General features: G+C 40.6%; 2 protein-coding genes across 4 annotated transcripts in view; both read right to left on the bottom strand.

Moving 5' to 3' along the window:
- Nucleotides 1–1,263: 1,263 nt before the first annotated feature.
- On the bottom strand, nt 1,264–9,753 carry adss1 (adenylosuccinate synthase 1). The gene is made up of 13 exons (XM_080413864.1): nt 9,498–9,753; nt 6,567–6,669; nt 6,395–6,457; nt 6,243–6,293; nt 5,998–6,064; nt 5,638–5,745; nt 5,448–5,529; nt 5,134–5,260; nt 4,872–5,026; nt 3,617–3,741; nt 2,880–2,977; nt 2,541–2,690; nt 1,264–1,676 (listed from the first exon to the last, which is right to left on the bottom strand). Exons 1-13 carry the CDS (start codon nt 9,687–9,689, stop codon nt 1,624–1,626), a joined length of 1,374 nt encoding a protein of 457 aa, XP_080269990.1. The 5' UTR covers nt 9,690–9,753; the 3' UTR covers nt 1,264–1,623.
- A 789-nt stretch (nt 9,754–10,542) lies between these two features.
- LOC308075170 (inverted formin-2-like) overlaps nt 10,543–21,240 on the bottom strand; it is a 29,452-nt gene continuing 18,754 nt past the window's right edge. The window contains exons 2-23 of one of the 3 annotated variants that reach the window (XM_080414840.1): nt 20,629–21,013; nt 19,953–20,068; nt 19,519–19,678; nt 18,950–18,983; nt 18,560–18,677; nt 17,768–17,825; nt 17,168–17,419; nt 16,325–16,467; nt 16,165–16,226; nt 15,972–16,074; nt 15,791–15,876; nt 15,561–15,661; nt 15,285–15,355; nt 15,094–15,201; nt 14,698–14,768; nt 14,419–14,593; nt 14,133–14,297; nt 13,611–13,713; nt 13,319–13,468; nt 12,724–12,873; nt 12,363–12,401; nt 10,543–11,209 (exon numbers count right to left, since the gene is read on the bottom strand). In XM_080414840.1, coding sequence (XP_080270966.1) covers nt 12,364–12,401; nt 12,724–12,873; nt 13,319–13,468; nt 13,611–13,713; nt 14,133–14,297; nt 14,419–14,593; nt 14,698–14,768; nt 15,094–15,201; nt 15,285–15,355; nt 15,561–15,661; nt 15,791–15,876; nt 15,972–16,074; nt 16,165–16,226; nt 16,325–16,467; nt 17,168–17,419; nt 17,768–17,825; nt 18,560–18,677; nt 18,950–18,983; nt 19,519–19,678; nt 19,953–20,068; nt 20,629–21,013 — 2,649 coding nt within the window. In that variant the 3' untranslated portion in view covers nt 10,543–11,209; nt 12,363. Of the gene's footprint in view, nt 11,210–12,362; nt 12,402–12,723; nt 12,874–13,318; nt 13,469–13,610; nt 13,714–14,132; nt 14,298–14,418; nt 14,594–14,697; nt 14,769–15,093; nt 15,202–15,284; nt 15,356–15,560; nt 15,662–15,790; nt 15,877–15,971; nt 16,075–16,164; nt 16,227–16,324; nt 16,468–17,167; nt 17,474–17,767; nt 17,826–18,559; nt 18,678–18,949; nt 18,984–19,518; nt 19,679–19,952; nt 20,069–20,628; nt 21,014–21,240 lie in introns of all 3 variants that reach the window. The other 2 variants (XM_080414839.1, XM_080414838.1) reach the window with 2 other exon arrangements.

The following is a 21,240-nucleotide window of genomic DNA, read 5'->3' on the forward strand; positions in this document are numbered from 1 at the left end:
ACATAGAGATAGAGAGAGAGACAGAGACATAATAATAATAATATGTACATTGATTTACCAAACAATTATTGTGTTGGTGTTTTTATTTACCAAACAATTACAAAGCTAATGGAGGCTAATGGAGGCTAAAGGGAGCCACCCACAGAGACACAGAGACACAGGCCATCAACGATCACATTCCTAAGGCTAGCAGCCACCATCCTCATCCCCATAGCAGAGTATGACGTTTTTTGCTAGTGGGGTTTTGTGAATAATCACATGAATACATTATTATTTCATTTAGAAAAGAAGGTTTACAAAAAAACCTTCTTAAAAAAGTATGCAACTGGGGGAGCATGCTTACAATATTTACTCTTAAATATACTCAATCTTAATCACCACCGTCACCTTGTACTCTACTACCCTCTAGGGGTTACACCGTTTGTCTGTTTTCTGTTTTTATGTTTTGTGTGAGGACTGCGGATGAAAATTAGCATCTTTGCTAATCCCGGTGTATTTACGTTCATGTGACGTTCATTAATATGCTCTGTCCTGTCTAAATAAACAAATAAAGTAAAGTAAAGTAAAGAGAATTCGACCCGGTAAAAACGGGTCGAACGGACTCGAATTTGCGGTTGGGCGAGTTGTCCTGGGTCGAAATCTCTGGTGACCCCAAGTCAGGGTGGGGGGTCCCCAGTTCACATATGATTATTTTGGGGGGTCACAGCCTGAAAAGATTGAGAACCACTGCTCTTTATTATGGCCTATCCAAAAAGCAATATTTGCAAATGGGAAAGTGTCAGTCAGACCCCCCCCCCCCCTCTCTTTAGATTGGATTGCAATTCTCCGAAAATATTAATATTTAAAATATAAAATGATAAATATTTTAAATATAGTATTGCATGTCTTTATGTCTTATTGATGAATTGAATACACATGAGGACCACAATGGAAACAAGCCTCTCAGGGATTTTTGTGTGATCCTTTTAGCATTATTGTATAACTGTCTGTACTTTTTGCAAACTCGATCAATCAATAAACATATAAGATGAGAGAAAATGTATAAATGCATGCATGAGTAAGTGCCTTACTTTTTAATTGCATTAGTGATTGTTTCCTTAGCCTAATATAGGTCTTCAGGTCTTCATACTCTCTCTCTCTCTCTCTCTCTCTCTCTCTCTCTCTCTCTCTCTCTCTCTCTCTCTCTCTCTCTCTCTCTCACACTCACTCATATCAGTGGAGTCATCTGAAATCACATCATAAATAAAACTGCCATATAGTGTCTACAACGCCATCATGTTTATTTTGTAAGTAGACAGTCCAAATACAAACAGTTTGTAGTCATCTGTGAAAATCAAACCAGTCAGTGTGCATAATCCTCTTGGGGGCCCCTGAGTGCAGGGCATCAAATACCTTATTATCAATTTTGCACAGTAGATCGACGATGGCCTCATAATATGAGGACATAATTCCGTTTGACCGGCACCGTTACAGAACTAAGGTTCACAGGCAATAGTAATTCAGCCTACATAATAGTGCTGCTGTCTTGTATTTGTTCAACAGTTCTAGAATAATGTTTTGATGAGGTGTTGAATCATTCCAAATCCTCTGTGCTTCCACCAAGGCCAGGTGAGGGTCTCTCCCTTAGAACATCTGGATCATGCACTCTCTGGATTTTCCAACACCAACCCACTTGACTAGAGGGAAGAAAATAATGTCAGTAACCAAAATGACATGTGTAACTGATCAAATAGTGCCACCTACTGGATACTTTAGAAACGTCACTATAGGATCTATGATTCCTCCTATAACATAAGGGTAATAAAGACCTACAGACAGGCAGCGGTGCTGCATTATAACATATCACTCATCAGAAGAAAATCTACATTTTTCTTTTAGTTTGTGACATATATAACATACATATACGTATATAGATATAATAAAAAAATATTTATTTCTACCGCTCTAAAAGAGCACTTACAGGCGGCTGCAATTTGTAACTGGCCCCTGTAAAAAGTCAAAGCCCCCCCCGAACTATTTACTGTACATATTTTTCTTTTTGATTACTTGCTTTCTTGGGTAGAATCCTCTTAGCAGACCTTTTCTTTGCAAACTGCTAATAAAGTATTCAATCAATCAAACAGAATGAACCACTTTCACTTTCTGAATAAAACCCCCCCCCATGAAAATAGCAGATGTACCAGTTAACAATGCATCACGATGTGATACGTTGTGAGCTTGTAGATCAGACATTTTCTGTCTGATGGAGTATGCTGCACCAACATTTCCCAGCACATACACGTACGTATACGTACGTACGTACGTACGTACGTACGTACGTATGTATGTATGTATGTATGTATGACAACAAATAAAGTCTCTTGAATCTTGGGCCTTTTTCAACTATTCAGCATTCTGGTCCATAGATCCATGAACTGTTATCTGTTCAGGCTTTGTGTAATGTCTTGAAAATACCAGGATTACAAAGTAAAATGTTTGCTGCTGATCCCTCAGTGGTAAGATCACACAACTAAACCTGCCTTCTGTTGCATCACACTTACTTGGAACTCCAATATGGTTCTCAATGAAGCGAATGTAGTTCTGAGCCTTTGGTGGAAGGTCGCTCCACTTCCTGGCTGCAGCTGTGTCGGTTTTCCAGCCCGGGAAAGTTTCATACTCAACCTCCACTTTCTGCAAAACCTCCATGTTGGCTATATGGAGCAATGAAATCAATCAATCAATCAATCAATCAATCAATCAATCAATCAATCAATCAATCAATCAATCAATCAATCAATCAATGAAAATAGGCCATCAGGTATCTTGCACAGACATAGCTATTTTCTACTATCACGGTAGGCAGCTAAGTTTCCCCTAGTTTTCTTCTATTCACATCATACCTGGGAAATGGGGAACTCGTTTGCCGTTGATTTTGTAGGCAACTCCAACTTTGATTTCATCCAGCACATCCAGAATGTCAAGTTTTGTCAAAGCAATGCTATGGGAGAAGTTACAACGCTGTTAATGTGTGTATGTATTAATGTACATGCTTACTAGTTCTTATGAAATTGATTCACAAAGATGTGGCAAAAGCTAAGAGTCAGTGGAAAAGAACTCTAAAGACTGATTTATACTGTGCGTCAGCACCCAAAATAGCACAACGTGTGCAAATGTTGGTGCGCGACACTCTGCACAACCCAGTATAAAACAGGGGTAAGAGTCTAACAAGGGTTTTCAACGTTTTTCAGGGCAAGGACCCCCTTAGCTGAGAGAGAGATGAAGCAGGGACCCCCACTACATATTGTATAAAATTGTGTTGCAGATTAAACTTTTTCATAGATTTCATAGATCGCTGGATTCAGGGTAATGTGTATTTTCAGATGGTTAACCTTTAAACCCTCAATGTTTAGTCAACTTGACCGTTGGCTCTGTACTTGGTCTGCTCCTTTTCCCTCTACACAGACTCTCCGAATGTTCCCCACCACACAAAGATTTGGCGGACCCCCTGTAGTAACTCTGAGGACCCCCTAGCGGTCCCGGACCCCCTGTTGAAGACCCCTGGTCTAACATAATAAAGATAAATGTTTTTATTGAATTTGATCGCACACGGCCCATCCCATCCACTCTATCCACTTACGCGGTGAAGCCATTGATCATGTGGGCATATTTGAGGATGACCAGGTCCAACCAGCCACAGCGACGCTTCCGTCCTGTGGTGACGCCAACCTCACGTCCCCTCGTCTGCAGAAGCTCACCGTCCGCCTATAGAAAGGTTATCAATTAATCATTCATCAAATCAACGATAATGCTCATCCACAGTCACTACAAATATTTCAATATTGTGTAACCAATACATTCATAACATAGACGTTAAAGTATAAAGTATAATGGGAGAGGGATAATAACTAAAAAGTATACTACTACTACTCTGGCCAGCTCTCACATTAGCTGACGACTAGCCCAAGTCAAAACATTTAACCTATCTTGAACTCTGGTACTAAATTTATCCCTGTGAACATGTGATCTGCATAGGAGCTAAAGAATGCTTGAGCATGTGTCTCACAAAATCTAACAGCTCATCTGAATCACATGATGGCAAACATGCTATCCTGTACATATCAAACTCAATACAATGAGTTACATATACAGTCATATGATTTCTCATTCAACAGAAAGATCACAAGAAGAGATTTGAGGTGATGCTGAACTTTGGTAGAGCCTTGGGTTGTGTAGCTACCTGGGTATTATATCAGTCCAAATATTGTCCATCACCTTTATTTGTTGTTTCTGTGCTCTGTTATTTCATTTACTCATCGTCTGGTGAAAAAAGGTATACAAATCAGACTTTTAACATATAAACAAATGAAAACAAAGTGGATTCTGCCAATATATAAAACAAAAGAATCCTGGTACATACATCTTAACCTATTGCACCTACTGATGGCGGAGTTGATGTTTGTGTTACAACAATATTGGGGATCAATTTTTATTACATTACAGAACTTCTGTCAAGGGTAATATAACATGAATAGAATCATTTCACTTTCCCCAAATCATTACAAATTGTACCAGGATTTTCTTTTTAATATATTGGTAGTAGTATCTGTTTTGTTTGCATACGTTTATGTACTAAAAGTGTGATCCTGAGTCCTATTTCACTATACAATGGTATGGAATTGCAACTTTCTCGCTCACAAAACACAGAAACAACAGATAATGGTCATCAGCAATAACTGGACCCATATCATGTCCAGATATACAAACCAAGATTGTACCGCAGTTCAGCTTTGATTTAATAAAGGCCAATTCCTATGTTCAATGGTGACTTGAGGATTAAGGGTAATGTATGGGGAAAAAAGGGTAATGTATGTATAAAGTCAGTGAGCTCCTACATTGAGTTGCTCTGTGGGGAAGGCTCCAATTCCAACCCTGGTAGTGTAGGCCTTTGATACACCAAATACATCACCGATATTCAGAGGAGGGATGCCGAGACCAGTGCATGCCCCACCCACGGTGCAGTTTGACGATGTCACAAAAGGATATGTGCCTGTCGAGGGGGAGGATATAGATAACAACAGCTCAAATGTCATTTCATATAACCTAAACAATAAAAGCCTAAGCTCATCATCAAAATGTATCACTGAAAAGCCTTACCAAAGTCAATGTCAAGGAGCGCAGCATTGGCTCCTTCAACTAGAATTTTCTTTGGAGCTCCATGAAGAGCTTCATACATGTAATAGACCCCATCTTTCACCATTGGCCGCAATCTCTCACCGTACTCCTGCAGAAGACAGAAATACAGCAGCCCAATTCTTAACCGAGAAAATAGCAGACCTAGAAGCTCACAACGTGTTGTGGTGTGCTGTGTTATTTTCGGGGAGGAGATTTGGTGTAGAGGGAAAAAGATTTGGTGTAGGGGGACTCTGGTTAAGAACGTATTTAATTATATCAATTTCTGCAGTATGTACCTGGAGCTTTTTCAGCTGGTCCTCAACATCAACTGTCAAAGTTGGATACATGGACTGATATTGCAGGACAAGGTTCTTGAATCTGAAAGGATTCACAGATTCACGGATACACTCGTGAATCACACTGTTTTGCGACTGTTTGCAAATGCACATGGGTAATTATTCTATGAATGTTTACCACCATGCCTACCTGGCAGAGAAATCCTTGAAGTCACCCAGAAGGTCGCACACGCGAAGGCCTGTGCGAGATGCTTTGCTGGAATAAGTGGGTCCAATGCCCTTCTTGGTTGTTCCAATGCTGTGAAACAAAAACAAAAAACACTGATATGACTTTAAATCTCATCTGGTATACTCTGGTATACTCTGGTACTGTATATGTGTTCTACATAACGTATTTATAAACCCGATTTCTGGTTTTCTGGCAAAATATTGGCAGTTCTCGCTCCTTGGCAGGTTGCAAACACACATGCACGCACGCACGCACGCACACACACACACACACTTTTATTTTATTTTATTGCCATTGCCATTGCCTTTCTTATATCCTTACTTTTTTCCTTCCTGTGCTTGTCTCAGGTTCTCCTGCAGACCATCGACAACCTGGTGGAAATCAAACACTGACACAGAAAAATGCTAGTTTAACTTTTATAGCATTAAAAGTGTTGATTTAACTCTGAGAGTGACTCTCTCAGAGCTAAATCAACAATCAGGACTTTGTTATGCAGCAGCCTGCACATATTGAAGCCACGGAACCCTAGTTTCTCAAATAGCACCCTACATACTGTGTATACATACCAAGATGAGCTCTGTCTGAGACAATCAATCTCTTATCCCAGCCTTTGAGACCTAGTAAGAGAAAAGCAAACAAGTGGCATGTAAACTGACGTCAGTCTTATCTTTACAGTGACCGCTATGTTAAAGTCCAGTTGTTTTTTTGGACAAATTACCTTTCTTTTCATTCTTGTCGCCTTCCTCAAACAAGCCAGGTAAATGTATGACCACACCGTTACCTTAGAGAGCAGACGGAGGTTAACTGCAGTTGTATCAGTCGAGACTTGCGACAGCACAAAGATATGCACTACTGACACACCGTATAGACAATATTATTGAAGCCCTTACCAATGAGAGATATGCTCTTGCTGTTGATGATTCCACTGGGGAGAAGGTGGAAATCATATTCCTTGCCATCCACTACCACTGTGTGACCGGCATTGTTGCCCCCCTACAAATCAGAATAGGCACAGCACATGTGGCGTGAACAAACTCTGATAGTCTGATAATAGTTTACAGGCATTGTAATTTGTATCGTATGGTTCTCAACGTGCTGAGGGGGTTCCAGGGCGTTCTCAGCTAAATGACAGTTAGGAACCAAGTGGACCCTTCGCAGGTCTGTCACTCCAGGATTAGACAAATGGAACCCACTCTCAATCAGTGGTGTAAAGTAACTCAGGACATTTACTCAAGTACTGCACTTAAGTACAATTTTGAGGTATTTGTACTGGAGTATTTCCAATTTCCACTACTTTTACTTCTACTCTCTATGCATCTCGGATCCAAATATGTACTTTTACTCCACTACAATTATTTGAAAACTTTAGTTACTAGTTACTTTGTAGATTTGGATTATTATTACAAAACATACATTAACCACTTCAGCCCTATATACATTTCGGCCATTTAAAAATAGCCGGATCTACAAGCTCACAACGTGTAGCAATGCGACGTGTTGTGAGCTTGTAGTGTAGATTGTCTATTTTCAAAAGATTTGTAGACATTTGAAAACTTGTGAAATGGGACATTCTGCATAATGAGTGCTTTTACTTCTGGTACTTTAAGTACATTTTGATACCTTTACTTTTGTACTTTTGCTCAAGTAAATTTTGAATTCCGGACTTTTACTTGTAACTTAGTAACGGAGTATTTCTACATTGCAGTATTGATACTTTTACTTAAAGTAATACTAGGTAACGTTTTCAACAAAACTAAAGTTAAATTGTATATCTTTTGCGAGTGGCAAAAGTTTCACAACACCCACTCCGTGAATTTCACCCCCGGAAGCCTTTTATTTATATATTTTCTATTGAACGTGTACGGGGGGGACTTTCCCGGGAAAATGACGTTCCTGGCCAACGTCATGACGTCGTGGCCGACGTCCTCAGGAACTACCGCAACGGTTTCCTGTTTGGCCAGGAACTACCGCGCTATTAACAAAAAGGAACCTCACGCTGATTTTGAGAGAATGTGGGATTGGAAGATCGAAAAAGAACAGAAAAAGAAAGCACAGCTCATGGTAACTAATGCTCCACTGGCTAAGAGAAACGATCCGTAGATAGTATAAAACAATTAAAAGATCGCTTTTTGAAACGCTTCCGGCTTCCGGTGAAAACGAATGGAATTCTGGGTAATTGAGGACTAGGGAAATTGTATGCAGTGACGGTAGTGACCAGCAGAGGTTGCTAAAAATCGTTATATGTGATTCTGCATTGTACAACTTTAAGTAAAAAATGTGAGTACTTTTTCCACCACTGCTCTCAATTACATTAAAAGCACAACAAAACGATTGGGATACAACACGGTGAAAACAGTGCGTGTGTTTATAATCTTATTTTATTTGAGTGGGTGGGTAATACACCTCTGAAAACTCCCCTCTTCCTAATTCAACATGTCCCCCCCAGGACCTATTTTAACAGACTTGGCTGGTGCATGGTGTATCCTCCGTTCTGTGCCCTCTGGCCAAGAGCTGGCCTTCTCACATGTCAAGTCACCCTGAGAATGTGACCTCGCACATGTTCAGCGGGTGGGGTGACCAAGCCCCCATATCGCAGGCCCAGGGTGCTAACTGTCAGTGTTGAGAATACAACACAGCAACTGTGCAGTGGTTTCACACTACCCAGGTTAGCACTGGTTTCTGAGCAGAATATTATGTAACTCCTCCTGTGATTGCAAAGAAACAGGACCGTTTTAAAGCATGCCTGCATTGCTTCTATATGGACACTGTGGAATCTGCTAATAAAGTGTTTAAAGTGTGAAATAATTTGAATGTATGTTTGTTGAAGTCCTTTTTAGAAATATTTGTGTACACATTGTTGGTGGGTGTAGCCTTAGGTATTTTGCACAGCTGAATCGTTCAGCCAGTAAATGTTTGCCCTGTTGAATTTGTAGAATCCTCTGAGAGAAAGCTCAAGTTCAACCTGCTCACGTTACATGTACAACAGCTAAAAATGGACAAATTAGGCTCTACTGCATTTGTAACATATGTCTCATGGCAAGTCATTTGAAGTCTGGTGTAAAAGTCCAAAGTTGTTCTTTCATTATTGTAAGAACAAACAAGTTACACTAACAGCCTATTCGATGTAACCACCATAACAACAGACTCAACCAAATAGAAAGAACGTTCATCCCCACTAAATCAAAGAGCTACATGGTGTTTTCTCTCTCGCACCTGTTGCACTAGTAGGGAATACTTAAGTATGATGACATTTAAAGGTGATTGAGTGCAGAATACTTGGCGAAACACAGTATGTTCCCCCATGTAACAATATAACAGTGGTGGGAAAAGTACTCACATTTTTACTTAAGTAAAAGTATCAACACTGCAATGTAGAAATACTCTGATACAAGTAAAAGACCGGAATTAAAAATGTACTTGAGTAAAAGTTCAAAAGTATTGGTATCCAAATGTACTTAAAGTACCAAAAGTAGAAGTACTCAGTATGCAGAATGTCCCATTTCACAAGTTTTCAAATGTATAAAATGTATGCAAATCTTTTGAAAATAGCAGATCTACAAGCTCACAATGCGTTGCATCGCGATTCTCAACACATTGTGAGCTTGTAGATCTGCTATTTTCAAACATCAGATGTAGTGTAGAAGTAAAATTATTTAAAAAATGAAATACTCCAGTAAAGTAAAAATACCTACAAATTTTACTCAAGTAGCCTACAGTACTTGAGTAAATGTACTTTGTTACTTTACACCACTGCAATATAAAGGCCATACGTGTGAATAATTTTTTAGATGAAATAGTGCGTTTAATAGTAATAGACCCACCTGACATCTGCAGACCAGGTCAGCTTCAGTGGCCAGCAGATCGACCACCTTCCCCTTGCCCTCATCGCCCCATTGCGCACCGAGCACAACCGTTACTTTGTTCCCCGTGTCGTTCCGTGGCCGCTTCACCCCCGTGGCGGTGGGGGGATTCGAGTAGCTTTTGTGGTCTTTGGACGACCAGGAAAACGACATGATGGTGGCTTATAGGCAGTCAGTCTGAAGAAGACTAGATTGTTTCCATGCATAGCAATGCCATATCAGTAACTTAAGAGGCTCACAGCCCGTGATGTCATGCAGCGCCAGACGCGCACAGTGCGTAACGGTCGGTCCCCCATGGACTGAATGAACTGGTGGTGCGCAGTGGTGGAAAAAGTACTCCAAATTTTTACTTAAAGTAAAAGTATCAATACCTATACCGCCATCCATGTAGAAATACAAGTAAAAGTCAGGAATTAAAAATTTAGCCTACTTGAGTAAAAGTACAAAAGTATTGGCATGAAAATGTACTTAGAGTATACCAAAAGTAAAAGTACTCATTATGCAGAATGTCCCATTTCAAGTTTTCAAATGTATACAAATCTTTTGAAAATAGCAGATCTACAAGCTCTCAATGCAGGCATTGTTAGGTTGTAGATTGACTATTGACTAATAATAATCAAAATCTACAAAGTAACTAGTAGGCTATCTAAAGTTTGCAAATAATTGTAGTGGAGTAAAAAGTACAATATTTGCCTATGAGATGTGGTGGAGTAGAAGTAAAAGTAGCCCACTGAAGATTTGAAATACTCCAGTAAAGTAAAAGTACCTCAAAATTGTACTTAAGTACAGTACTTGAGTAAATGTTCTTAGTTACTTTACACCAGTGGTCTGGACTGGTGGTGCATATGTGTAACCACAGGAAGATCACATGTAGAGAGCCACAATTAAATGCTAAAAGGGTATGCCAACAAAATGTTCAGTTCCTGAGCAAACTCACTTTTTATTGACATATTAAAGCATCACAATTTGTTATAGTATAATTAGAAAGAGCAACAGGTGTGCCATATCCTATTAGTCTATTTTGATATGAAAAACATATCAATACGTTATTTGTATATCTTGCATTGTCAAATATTCCCATATATAGAAGTAGCCAAATGTTCTCCTTGGTAATGTAGCTTTATATTTATTTATATATTTAGAATCAACCAAATATGCAAAATATCACATCTGAAGCAAGAATCAAAAGATATTCATCCTCTTATACACAGGCAATCATTTGTTTACATTAAATAATATATTACTGTTAAGACCATTATATTTCTTTGGTATAATCCATAAAGACCAGAAATCCACTGTGTTTCCTTTTCCCTCTTGAAATAAAAACCAGTAAGGAAATAGAATGGATGAAAGGACTACATTTTCAAGTTCAACACCTTTAGAGTTACTTCTTGCATTAAAGGAGGCACTAAGTAAACTTTTATGGCATATAAAATCTAACAAAACGTTCCTAGCTTTATCATTATTTGAATTCATATTAAGTATTAGACATATTATATCTTTCAGTGGAGCCAGATTAACAATTTTCAGGAAGCACATGACTGCATACTGTTAGTAGGTTAAACAGTCCCATTTACTGTATGTGGTTACAAAATAAGGGCACAGAAAACTGACAAAGCACTGTTGAGTTATAATAAGACAACCCTCTTGAAGTCTTCACAAGTTGAAAAGCTCTGTAAGATGGGGAAACCATGGAGTTAGACTTAGATCAATTTTACACCAGTTTAAAGAAGTTTATTTGTGGTGCATCAGATTAGTCCAGTCAAAAGATTTGTCAATTGAAGCTGCAATCCAGAACTGATTACAATGTAATTGTAACCTATATCAGTATGGTAGAGTATGTTCAATATAGTGATGAAAATAAGTGAAATACACACTCCAGTATATGCTCCCGTTATAAAATGTTAATGGTGATAATGTTTGAAGCCACCAGGCTCTTCCTCAGACGCTCCCTCTGAGGAAGAGTCTCTAGGACAGCCTGGTTCAAATCCCAGGTTGGACATAAAAGTTACGTATTGCAGCTTTAAAGAGCCAAGCACACACACACATATCCAGTCTTAAGCAATGTTATTAGTTAAAGACAAATCACACCAACAAATTGACCAGATAGACCAGTACGACAGGGCCGGATACAGAAATTATTAACTGGGGGGGCATTAATAAATGCTGGGGGGGGCGGCTTCCTCGGCGCCGTGCGAAGCGCGGCGGCGCCAAAATTTTTGGGGGGGCCCAAAACCATTGGGGGGGTTTTCGGGGGCCCCAAACCCCCCAAATGCGTAGGAAAATATGCATTTTGGCACAGTTAGACCTATAAAAAAATGTGTTGCCTTTTGTCTGACCTCTACCCTGAAACCTGCTTGGCTTGGTTGAACCTGCCAGGGGTATGACCCCTGCCAGTATAGACCCCAGGGTCTATAAAATAAATAAAAAAATAAAAAAATAAATATATATATATATATTAATTTTTTTTACCCCAATTTTGATTGGGTGGGCAGGATGCACGTTTGGGTGGGCACTGCCCACCCCTGCCCCCCCTAGAACCGGCCCTGCAGTACGGTTCTCAAAGTGGGGTCCAAGGACCCTCTGGGTTCCTTGAGGGGGGTCCAAATCGACCCGTACAGGTCTGTAACCCTGAGAGTGTACAAATGGGTTCATTTGGTTCCATTTGTACACTCTCAGAGGCAGAGTTATGGGGGTCCTTAGAATTAAAAAGTTTGAGAACCACAAATAATTTGTTAACTGACAAAGTTTTGGTAGCAAAGGAGCCAATAGATTGATGGTCCTGATTACACTTTTGTTAGTCTTTCGTTGTGTCATAGGACCTACCTCACAGTAACACACAGCTATGCCCGTCTCCACTGTCACCTTGTGTTTCAGAGAGACAAAATGGAAAAGACAACACCGTGATGAAATGACTCAAGTGTGGTGAGGTTTTTATATACATTTGATAGCAAATAAAACATTAGGTGTTGTTTGGCACACTGATTTCACACTCGATGATAAATGACTCATGCAAAAATACAAATCAGTGTATGATAATGTGTAGCCTACATCAAATTCAAATGCATAAAATGCAATAAAAACACAAAACCAATAATAAAGGACTTCTGTATAAAACACACCAAGAAGAGACAAATGTGATCTTAATTTGAGTTCAAACATGAATTACCTTCATGGATTATCTTACCGACTGCTGTATCATTGCCTTTGGGCTCTGAGGGTTCCCCACTCACAACTACACCCTGTTCTTCTGTAGCCTCCTCCTGTTCTACAGGAACTGCTTTCTCCTCCTCCATTTCCTTTAAAGTGCCTTCATCACCCTCCTCTTCATCCATGTCTACGTCAGGCACAGGGATTCCCATGCAGGGAATTAGCTCAACAATGACAGATTGTAGTTTTAACCAATCTAGGTTACTTTATATGGTAGAGTATGTTAATAACAATAACAAGCACATCTGCAGTGCTAGTTATTAGACATTTAGACCCTGCTGTCAGGCACAATCCTACTGGATGACTGGATGTCAATAAAGTTATTTCAAGAAGACAGTGCACCGGATTAGCCCTATCTGTCTCCATCAGAAGAGGGACAATAGACATAAAATGTAGCTGTAATGCATAATTTATGCTTCTGCCACAAAAGAACAATGCATTTTCAGCTGAAAAAAAGAAATACATTGTTTTTGTCGAGCAACACGTTGCACAACGCTGTCACAGACGCATACAGGCTTTACAGTTCAGTTGTGAAGGAGTTGTGGATGGAAGCCACGACCTCTTGTCCTTACCAGATGGGCCAGTATCTCTATGTTTTTCACTAGAGGGGAGTTTTTCCGAATCACACCTGGGACGTGTCACACTGAGGGGGACACCTTTCCTGAGACCTGCGCAGAGATGGTCGATGATGTGATCGTTTTGTGGCAGGACGTCTCTTTTGACTGGTGGGGACAGAGGGCATGTTGGATTAAGATAAATGATCATTTGAATGTATTTGTTTCACGTGTGGAGCACTGCAAGGACAACAGAGAGACAGAGAGAGAGAGAGAGAGAGAGAGAGAGAGAGAGAGAGAGAGAGCTCACTTATTTTTCTATTATCTCCTTTCGGTCTCTTGGATGCTTCCTCTGTCAGTTGTTTATTTCTCTTCTCCACCTTGGCTGCTTGTTTTATTCTGGTTTCGTTTTCCTGGGGGTGGGAGAGTAAGCATGATGTAATCAGTTCAATCTTATCAATATCCGTTGAAGTGGGCCTGGGCTGTAGCGTGATGGTCCAGGCACCCGAGACTGCAACGTCAACCTGACAGCGTGTTGGCGGGTTCGACTCCCGTTCCCGACGGCCTTTGCATTTCTTGCTCTGCACTGTATATATATTCTCATATTCTATATGTTATTTGAGTTAATTCATATTTGGTATTCTTATAACAAATTTTAATTGTTTTCAAATATCCTTTTATGTGTTTCTTTTGCACTTTGGCTTAATGTTTTGTGTAAAGCACTTTGAAGTGCTATACAAATAAACAGTATCGCAACAACGGGTTAGCACATGCAATACGACACAAATAATCGTTCAGAGAGAGCCATGAACAACATTAACAACAAGCTAACCTTCAAGGCCTCGATGAAGCGTCCCCGGAAAGTCCTCATAGTTCCAAAGAGCTCCTCCAGGGAGAGCTGATCAGCATCTTCACATAGGTACACGGCCAGCTCACTTTTCTTTTTGTCAATCTCCAAGAACTTCTCCTCTAAATCTCTGCATGCCTGCATGCTTTCCTAGTGGAGAGGAAAGAGATGATTTGGGGAACATGAGGATTCCAATGGCTTTTTTATGTTGGAAGTTTCTGTTTTTTGTTGTCTTCTCCATGAAGAGAATGTGGAAAACATCTGTTCTTACCTCAATGACTTTTTTATATTGTTCTGTCACATCTTTTATAGAGTTGGAGACCTTCTTGGCGGTGTCCTCCAGTCGTTTTAGTAAGGCCCTAATTATTTCCTTTATACTTGGCTCTTTAGCTTTAGGGCCTTTCTGTGAGTCACTAGCCTCTGATTGGATAGACTCCAGCTTAACTCTGAAGACAAATACAATTGTGGCAAAGTTGCTTTTTATGACAATTACAGATCCATGAACTGAGAAAATGAAAACATAAACTAGAGTAGCTGGAAAGTAGGTTACCCTGCTGCTTCTTCACATTTCTTTATATCATCTTGCAGTTCCAACAGTTTTGGATGGTTTTGCGCTGCTTTCTGCACAAGACAGTATGTTAAAGTGGAAACATAGGAATTGTTTGTAACCTTGGAATTTAAAAACAAAATTTATTCTAACCATATCGTTCAATTTTCAGGGGGGGGGGGGGGGCCACTGGCATACAACTTTCAAATGTATTCTGTGCCTCTCAAATGCACTGGAAACACTACCAGTCAAGGCAAATGCTGAATGTTACGTAGGCTGGCAAAGATTTCTAGTGCACAGAACCCTCAACACACAGAAGGCATTGGGAAGTGTCATGACTCATATCAGATTTTTAACACATTTTGGGGAGTAGGGTTCCTGAAGCATCATGAGAACAACCTCCAGGATGTGATGTAGCAGTGTGATGCCACTCCCGTTGGCTTTGGTCTCAGTAAGGTTCAGCAGAGAGATGAGCTTGAACCCTTCTGCATTCTTTTTTTGACTTTCCTAGATGTAGACAGATATCTTATTAAGATCAAGATCACAGTTTAAATGTCAGTAAGGATTAAATCTAATAGAGCACTTCTTACATAGTTCAGGAAGTTTCCCACATCCAGGATAAGCCTGCAGAAACTGGACAAGAGGTTGCTGTCCCTGAGGGCTGAGATAAATAGGTTATGTATATTGCTAATGTTCAAACATGGGAATGGCAAGTTTTCATTAATAAGGGAAAAGTCAGTGATTCCAGATTGGTGGTATTAACAATTAAACATTTTTCATCATTTATTCCTGTTCGACAGAGGGTTCAGTGTGAGAGGTCAGCAATGGAAAATGTATGTTTATATTAGAGAATACTGTTGACTTACACTGGCAGGCTTCCTCCACCAGTTGGACTTTAGGTTTGAACATCTCTATCACTGAATTTGTTTCTTCACACATGAGCATACACTCAATCCTTAACTCATACCTGGAGAGACAAGAAGGGAAATACATCTGATGATGACCATTGACACGAAACCAATAGTTACATTTAAGACAGATTCTACATCGAGTGACCTAGTCTTCAGACAGACGGATGAAAATTAAGAACATTTACCATGGGTCAGAGATAAGTGAGATGTAGAAGCGGTCTACACTAGCCAACTTGTCTTTCTCTCCTTGAAATGACTTCAGCTTTTCAATCTATGTTGAAGCAAAAGTGATTCACAACTTGACTTGTTAAGATGAAAAGTAGCATATGGATGAGAATGTTATGCAAACATGCTCGTAGTGCCAACCTCCTGTGGATTTGGAAGGAGTTTTTGAATCGCTTTAAGCACCTCCACATCAAACTTGGTCCGATCCCCATTCTGGATCATAGTTACCAAGTCTTCACTTGAGCTGGGTGGAGAAGGAGGGGGGGGGGGATATTCAGCTACAGTAGGGACAAAACAACATGGTGACGTAAAAAATATTGGGAAAATATCTCACCATTTGAACTGCTTCAGGAATATGTTCAGTGTCAAGTTTTTCTTGTAATCATCAATGATAGCCTACCCAAGAAGGAGAAAAGGATGAAGATATTTAGAGCATATCATTGATTGCTCACAGCATTTTGGAGCTCTGAGGCGCTGCGTTGAGTGTTGACTACCTTATTAGACTCCTTCTTGACCGGAGCTGCTGACCCCTTGTCTTTGCGCTCTTTCACTGGGAAACAGAACAGCTCCTCCATGCTGCTGTAGTCAGGATCCAGAGGGGGAGGGACCTTCCGAACCAACGCCCACATGGAGTGATCTGTGTCCAGGTGCAAAAAGAAGGACTGCTTATGTGCTTAAATCCTGACAGCATTCCTTTCATATCACTCCAGGGCTGTAAGGCAAGTTTGGTCATTTCAAACAAGATTTAAAAAAAAAAAAAATGTCATCCTGCTAACTTGCCATTAAGAGAAAGGCTGTAGTTTTTATATAAGCTTGGAATCCCCATCGATGATGTCATTGGCATATAGGCAGGTTTCTGAACTGTCCATAGCCCACCAATGAGACGCAGAGAGAGTAGACAGAAATAGTGCCATCGATCTTATAATGAGCTTCAGTGAGGACCAATTATTAGAAGATAAGGGTGAAAATGGAGTGAAGTACTTTATCTTCCATATCCGTTGTCTCCCTCTCCTGATGGAGAAAGGCAATTCCTATAATGTCCGAACTGCAGTAAAGATTGTGGCGCATCTAGTGTCCAATCCGGCACGCCGTCTACTTCAATGGAAGTTTATGCAGTAAACGGTTAGTTCCAATCAAGTAATTTGATTGGACAAAAGGCATTCCATTAATGCTTGGCCTACGGCCTCGTACCCACTCCCTGTCATGTGATATTGCTTATTTATTGACAATGTCAACTAGTAGGTGTCCTATAATCTCTAAACCAGTGATTAGAAAAAAATATTAGTCACAGTATTTCAAAATTAATCTTAGAACATGCACAGGGTTCCTACACTCACCAGAAATGGTAGGAATCTTTTGCCAGTTGAGCTTCTTCATCTTTTTGTTCGGGCGTCGGCCTGCCCTTGTTGGGCCTGCCCTCGTTGGGCAGGCCCCTGGAAGTGGGGGTGGAGGTGGAGGTGGAGGAAAGGCAGACGGGGGGGTCGAGGTGCTTCTGGCAGGTCTGTCTTTGTCTCCATCCATCTGGTCTGTCTGAATGGTCTTCGTGACCAGCTGGCCGTCAACCTCATCATCGCCTGCCTCGCGCTTGCCTTTGGAGAACAACAACAAGCGGTGCATGATCTTCTCAGAGGATTCCATCTGAGCTGGACCCCCAAAAGCACAGACATAGAGAAACCAAATTTAATAATGTCTTTCCCCTCTGAATGACAATGTTCACACAGAGACTATTTTGCTCTTAAATTACAATCAGGGAAGGAAACTATAGCTTCTCACTAGTACCATGTGAATAATGGCCAATATATACATCCACTGTTAACCACATTAAAACACATCATGATCTATGACTTTACTTGACAAAAACTCAAATTGAACCAAAGTCTTAAAGCATGCAAATCTGGATTTCTGTTTGTATTAATTTAATGCATGTGTAAACTCACAGTCTTGGGCCTCCAGGCCCTGCCAGATGTCACAGTGATTAGGCCCCAGATGCAACATCTGTAGGATGGACAGGTTTGTTGGATGGAGTAGGCTTATTAAGAGGGTCATGTCAATAGCAGTAAATGCAATGATGTAAACATTATCGGTGGTGAGCAAAAACTGCGGATTCATGCATGTCATAAAGTGACATGCTCTCCGTGTTTACCTGCTGTGGTTTTTGCTCACCAGCAGGTTTACATTACAACACGATTATGTAATGGTCAGGTGTGCATAGACGTATTGTAGAGTTACAAAGGAACGTTTCAGAACCCTGCGTGAAAATAAGTACCATGTAGAAACTGCCTATATGAATGGTGTGAGAGACCATTCATGTTGGCATTGGATATACCAAGGGATTGTTTAGACTCTAACACAGCATGGCTGCAGAAAGAGTATTGGATTTCCTGTTCGATACAATGTTTGTGTTTTTTTTCCACATCTTTAGTGTTGAAACTGAAAGCTAAACAAAGCGACACGCTGGAGAGTTGAATAAAGGATTGTGCTTGCTCAGGAGTTACAGATGCCGATGAAAGACAGTGAGTGTCGGAGCATGGGTGCCAGGGATGCTACAAGCATGGGTGAGGCCCACACACACACAGACCATCCCTGGGTCATTACAAGCTAAGCTAATAAAGTTTTGAACAGAGTGCACAGTCAAATTAAATTAAACTGTCCTCGAATCTAGGCAACAAGTGCTGTTTTATCAGTTAATGATATTAATGCCCAGGGTTTGATCCAGCCTTGACAATTACCTCCAGGTGATTGCCCATGTCAATGTCTTCATAGATCCTTAACAGCTCGTCCTCATCCTCATCCTTGGCCTCTTTAAAAACTTCACATTGAATAATCAAGTCTTTATCCTTTTTGTCACTGAAAGCCAGAAAAGCACATGATTACAGCTGGGCATCGGGAGGCTTCAGAGCTCAGAGGACAGAAATATACCACTGAAGAAGAAAAAGCAACTTGGGAACATTTTCTCAAACTTTTATTTGTCTAAAGTAAACAACAATAAGCAGCATGCAGTGGAAATATCTGTCTAAAAAGTAATCTTTTAATTCATACATAAATTCAATGAAATGCATTGCTATAGAAATAGGAACCAAGTGATTTAACCAATATGATAACACAGAGGGAATACTCACCTAAATTTCAGCAGCATATCAAGTAATTGCAGCCCTACAAGACAATGAAAAATAAATAAATAACATTTCTGAGTTTGATAAGTGTGGGGCGGGGAGGGGCCAATTACAACATTGGACAGTTAGTGATGTCTCTTTTTAGAATGACTTCACAAGGATAATTATGTCCGTAAACACATGATAAAAACCGATTTGCCAAGTTAGGCAAAAATACAGGTTATGTTTTTGTCTTTAAGCAAAATGACTGACATGCTGTTCATCTTTCCATGGTGGATGTAGAGAGTTTGTCATTGTTCATGTCTCCACAAAGATGCATTACTGGAAACGTGAGGTTGGTGTTTTGAAACCTAATTGAGAATGAGGCCATCAGATCTATTCTTAGACAGAACCAGTGACAGATGTATTTTTAACATTCTCCTCTGTGGTCACATGGATTTTCACCACAGGAGAATGCCCATTAACAATTCGGTTCATTGCTGCCAGATACTAATGGTTGAGAGACTAGATTGCTGATACATTGCTGAGCAGCAGCTCAACAGGGAAGGTGACAATAAACTGGTGCCACAGCCTACCGATAAACTCCTTTCTCATCTTATCTCTCTCCCTGAGGTCGTCTGTCCCAAAGATGAGGGCATTGATAACGATGAGCAGGGTGACCATGTAAGGCACGTTGTCTGTGGCCTGCATCTCATTCATGATCACACTGAAGCGATGCTGCTGGGTCTTCACGCCCTGAGGAGAACAATCAGACACCTTATGAATGTGGAGAAGTGAGACCGTGACTTAACTAATGCACACAGTCCAACACTAGAGGGCACCAATAAAGCTTTTATCGGTCACAAAAATCTAGTAATCAAGAATGAGACAGTGAAAGTGACATTTGAAGTGTAAAAGCTGTTAACTTTAGAAAATGAGTATTGCACCAATCAGGTTCAAGTCAAGATGATCCATTTTGTCAATAAAGTTTCAACTTTCAGAATGACTCCTCTGCAGGTAGACTACTTACCTTGTAGTGGTCGAGCGCATCCAGAGTCAGGCGATAACCATATGAGGAGAACATGCTGAGGGCAGCCAGCAGCTCAAACACCTGCTTCTTCACCATAGTGTTGGACGTGTCTAAGGCTGTGGAGCATCACAGGTACATACATCAGTATGGTCCCATCTATTTAATGAACCACAACATATTGTAGGATGAGCGTCCATTCTTTTGCTCTCCCTCTATGTAGTAGGATGGATGGATGTTGTTCTTAGATCCACCAGGCCAAAGGCAGGGGATGGAGATTATGTTTTCACCCCTGTCTGTGTGTCTGCGGCAAAAGTTTTGTGCACGCTGCCAGTAGGCCACTCTACCCCAAATCTTTCTATTTGGCCTTATCATACCAACCTGCTTTAGGTTTTCTGTTTGTCATTGTCATTATTATATTTTGTACAGTATCATTTACATTTTCAAACTTTTACAAAGTACAAAATGTACCTCCATCCTCCACCCATCCCTTGCCCTACAACCCAAAGCGCTGTCTATCCCCACCCTTGACTCATCCTGGGCAATAATAATGATCGCAATAATACCGTCTCTGTACAACTCTAGTAACAGGGAACGTTTACTATATATTTCTGTGCTGTTTTGTGACAGGCCTTGCATGTACTGTGTATTTGCTCAACAGAAGCTGACACGGACCAACCTTCGGAGAGCTTGCGGATGTAGCCCTCGTTTTCCACTATGAAGTGGATGCCTGCTGAGGAGTTCATGACCGCTCGCACACAGTTGATGCAGGTCAGCTGAAGGTCAGGGTCTGCAAAGCGAGAGCATCCACGATCAGAGAAACGGTCCAGTGCTTCCAACAGGAGATCCAGACCACTCAGCTCCAGGAACTGAAACATCCATGTCTGGTCACTGCCCTCCAGGCGACACCTCACCCCAGAGTAGTTGACCACAGTAGGGACCTGCAGCAGCCTGATGCACAGCTCTGGGTCGGCACTCTCCAGGTTGGCTTCTAGCTGTCTGTCAGAGTCCTGGGAGGAGCCCAGATAACATTCTGTCCTCAATGACATTGTTGATACATTTGACTGTAAAGGGAAGGTATACAGTTGTTTGTCAAAGTGAGAATGACCACCAATTTGATATAAGCACTTGAGCAATATTTCAATATTTAACCAGAAATCTCTTGTCTTTAACCCTTTGCTCCTTGTGCAATAATAAATTTTTTGATAAGTAAATTTGCTCTTTATTTGCTGGTTTGGTAGACAGACTATAATGATCTCCATCAGCGTGGGTCGGCCTGCCCTTGTTGGGC

Source organism: Gymnoscopelus braueri (assembly GCF_963280865.1).
Source record: "Gymnoscopelus braueri genome assembly, chromosome: 19".
In the NCBI taxonomy this organism is placed as follows: domain Eukaryota; kingdom Metazoa; phylum Chordata; class Actinopteri; order Myctophiformes; family Myctophidae; genus Gymnoscopelus; species Gymnoscopelus braueri.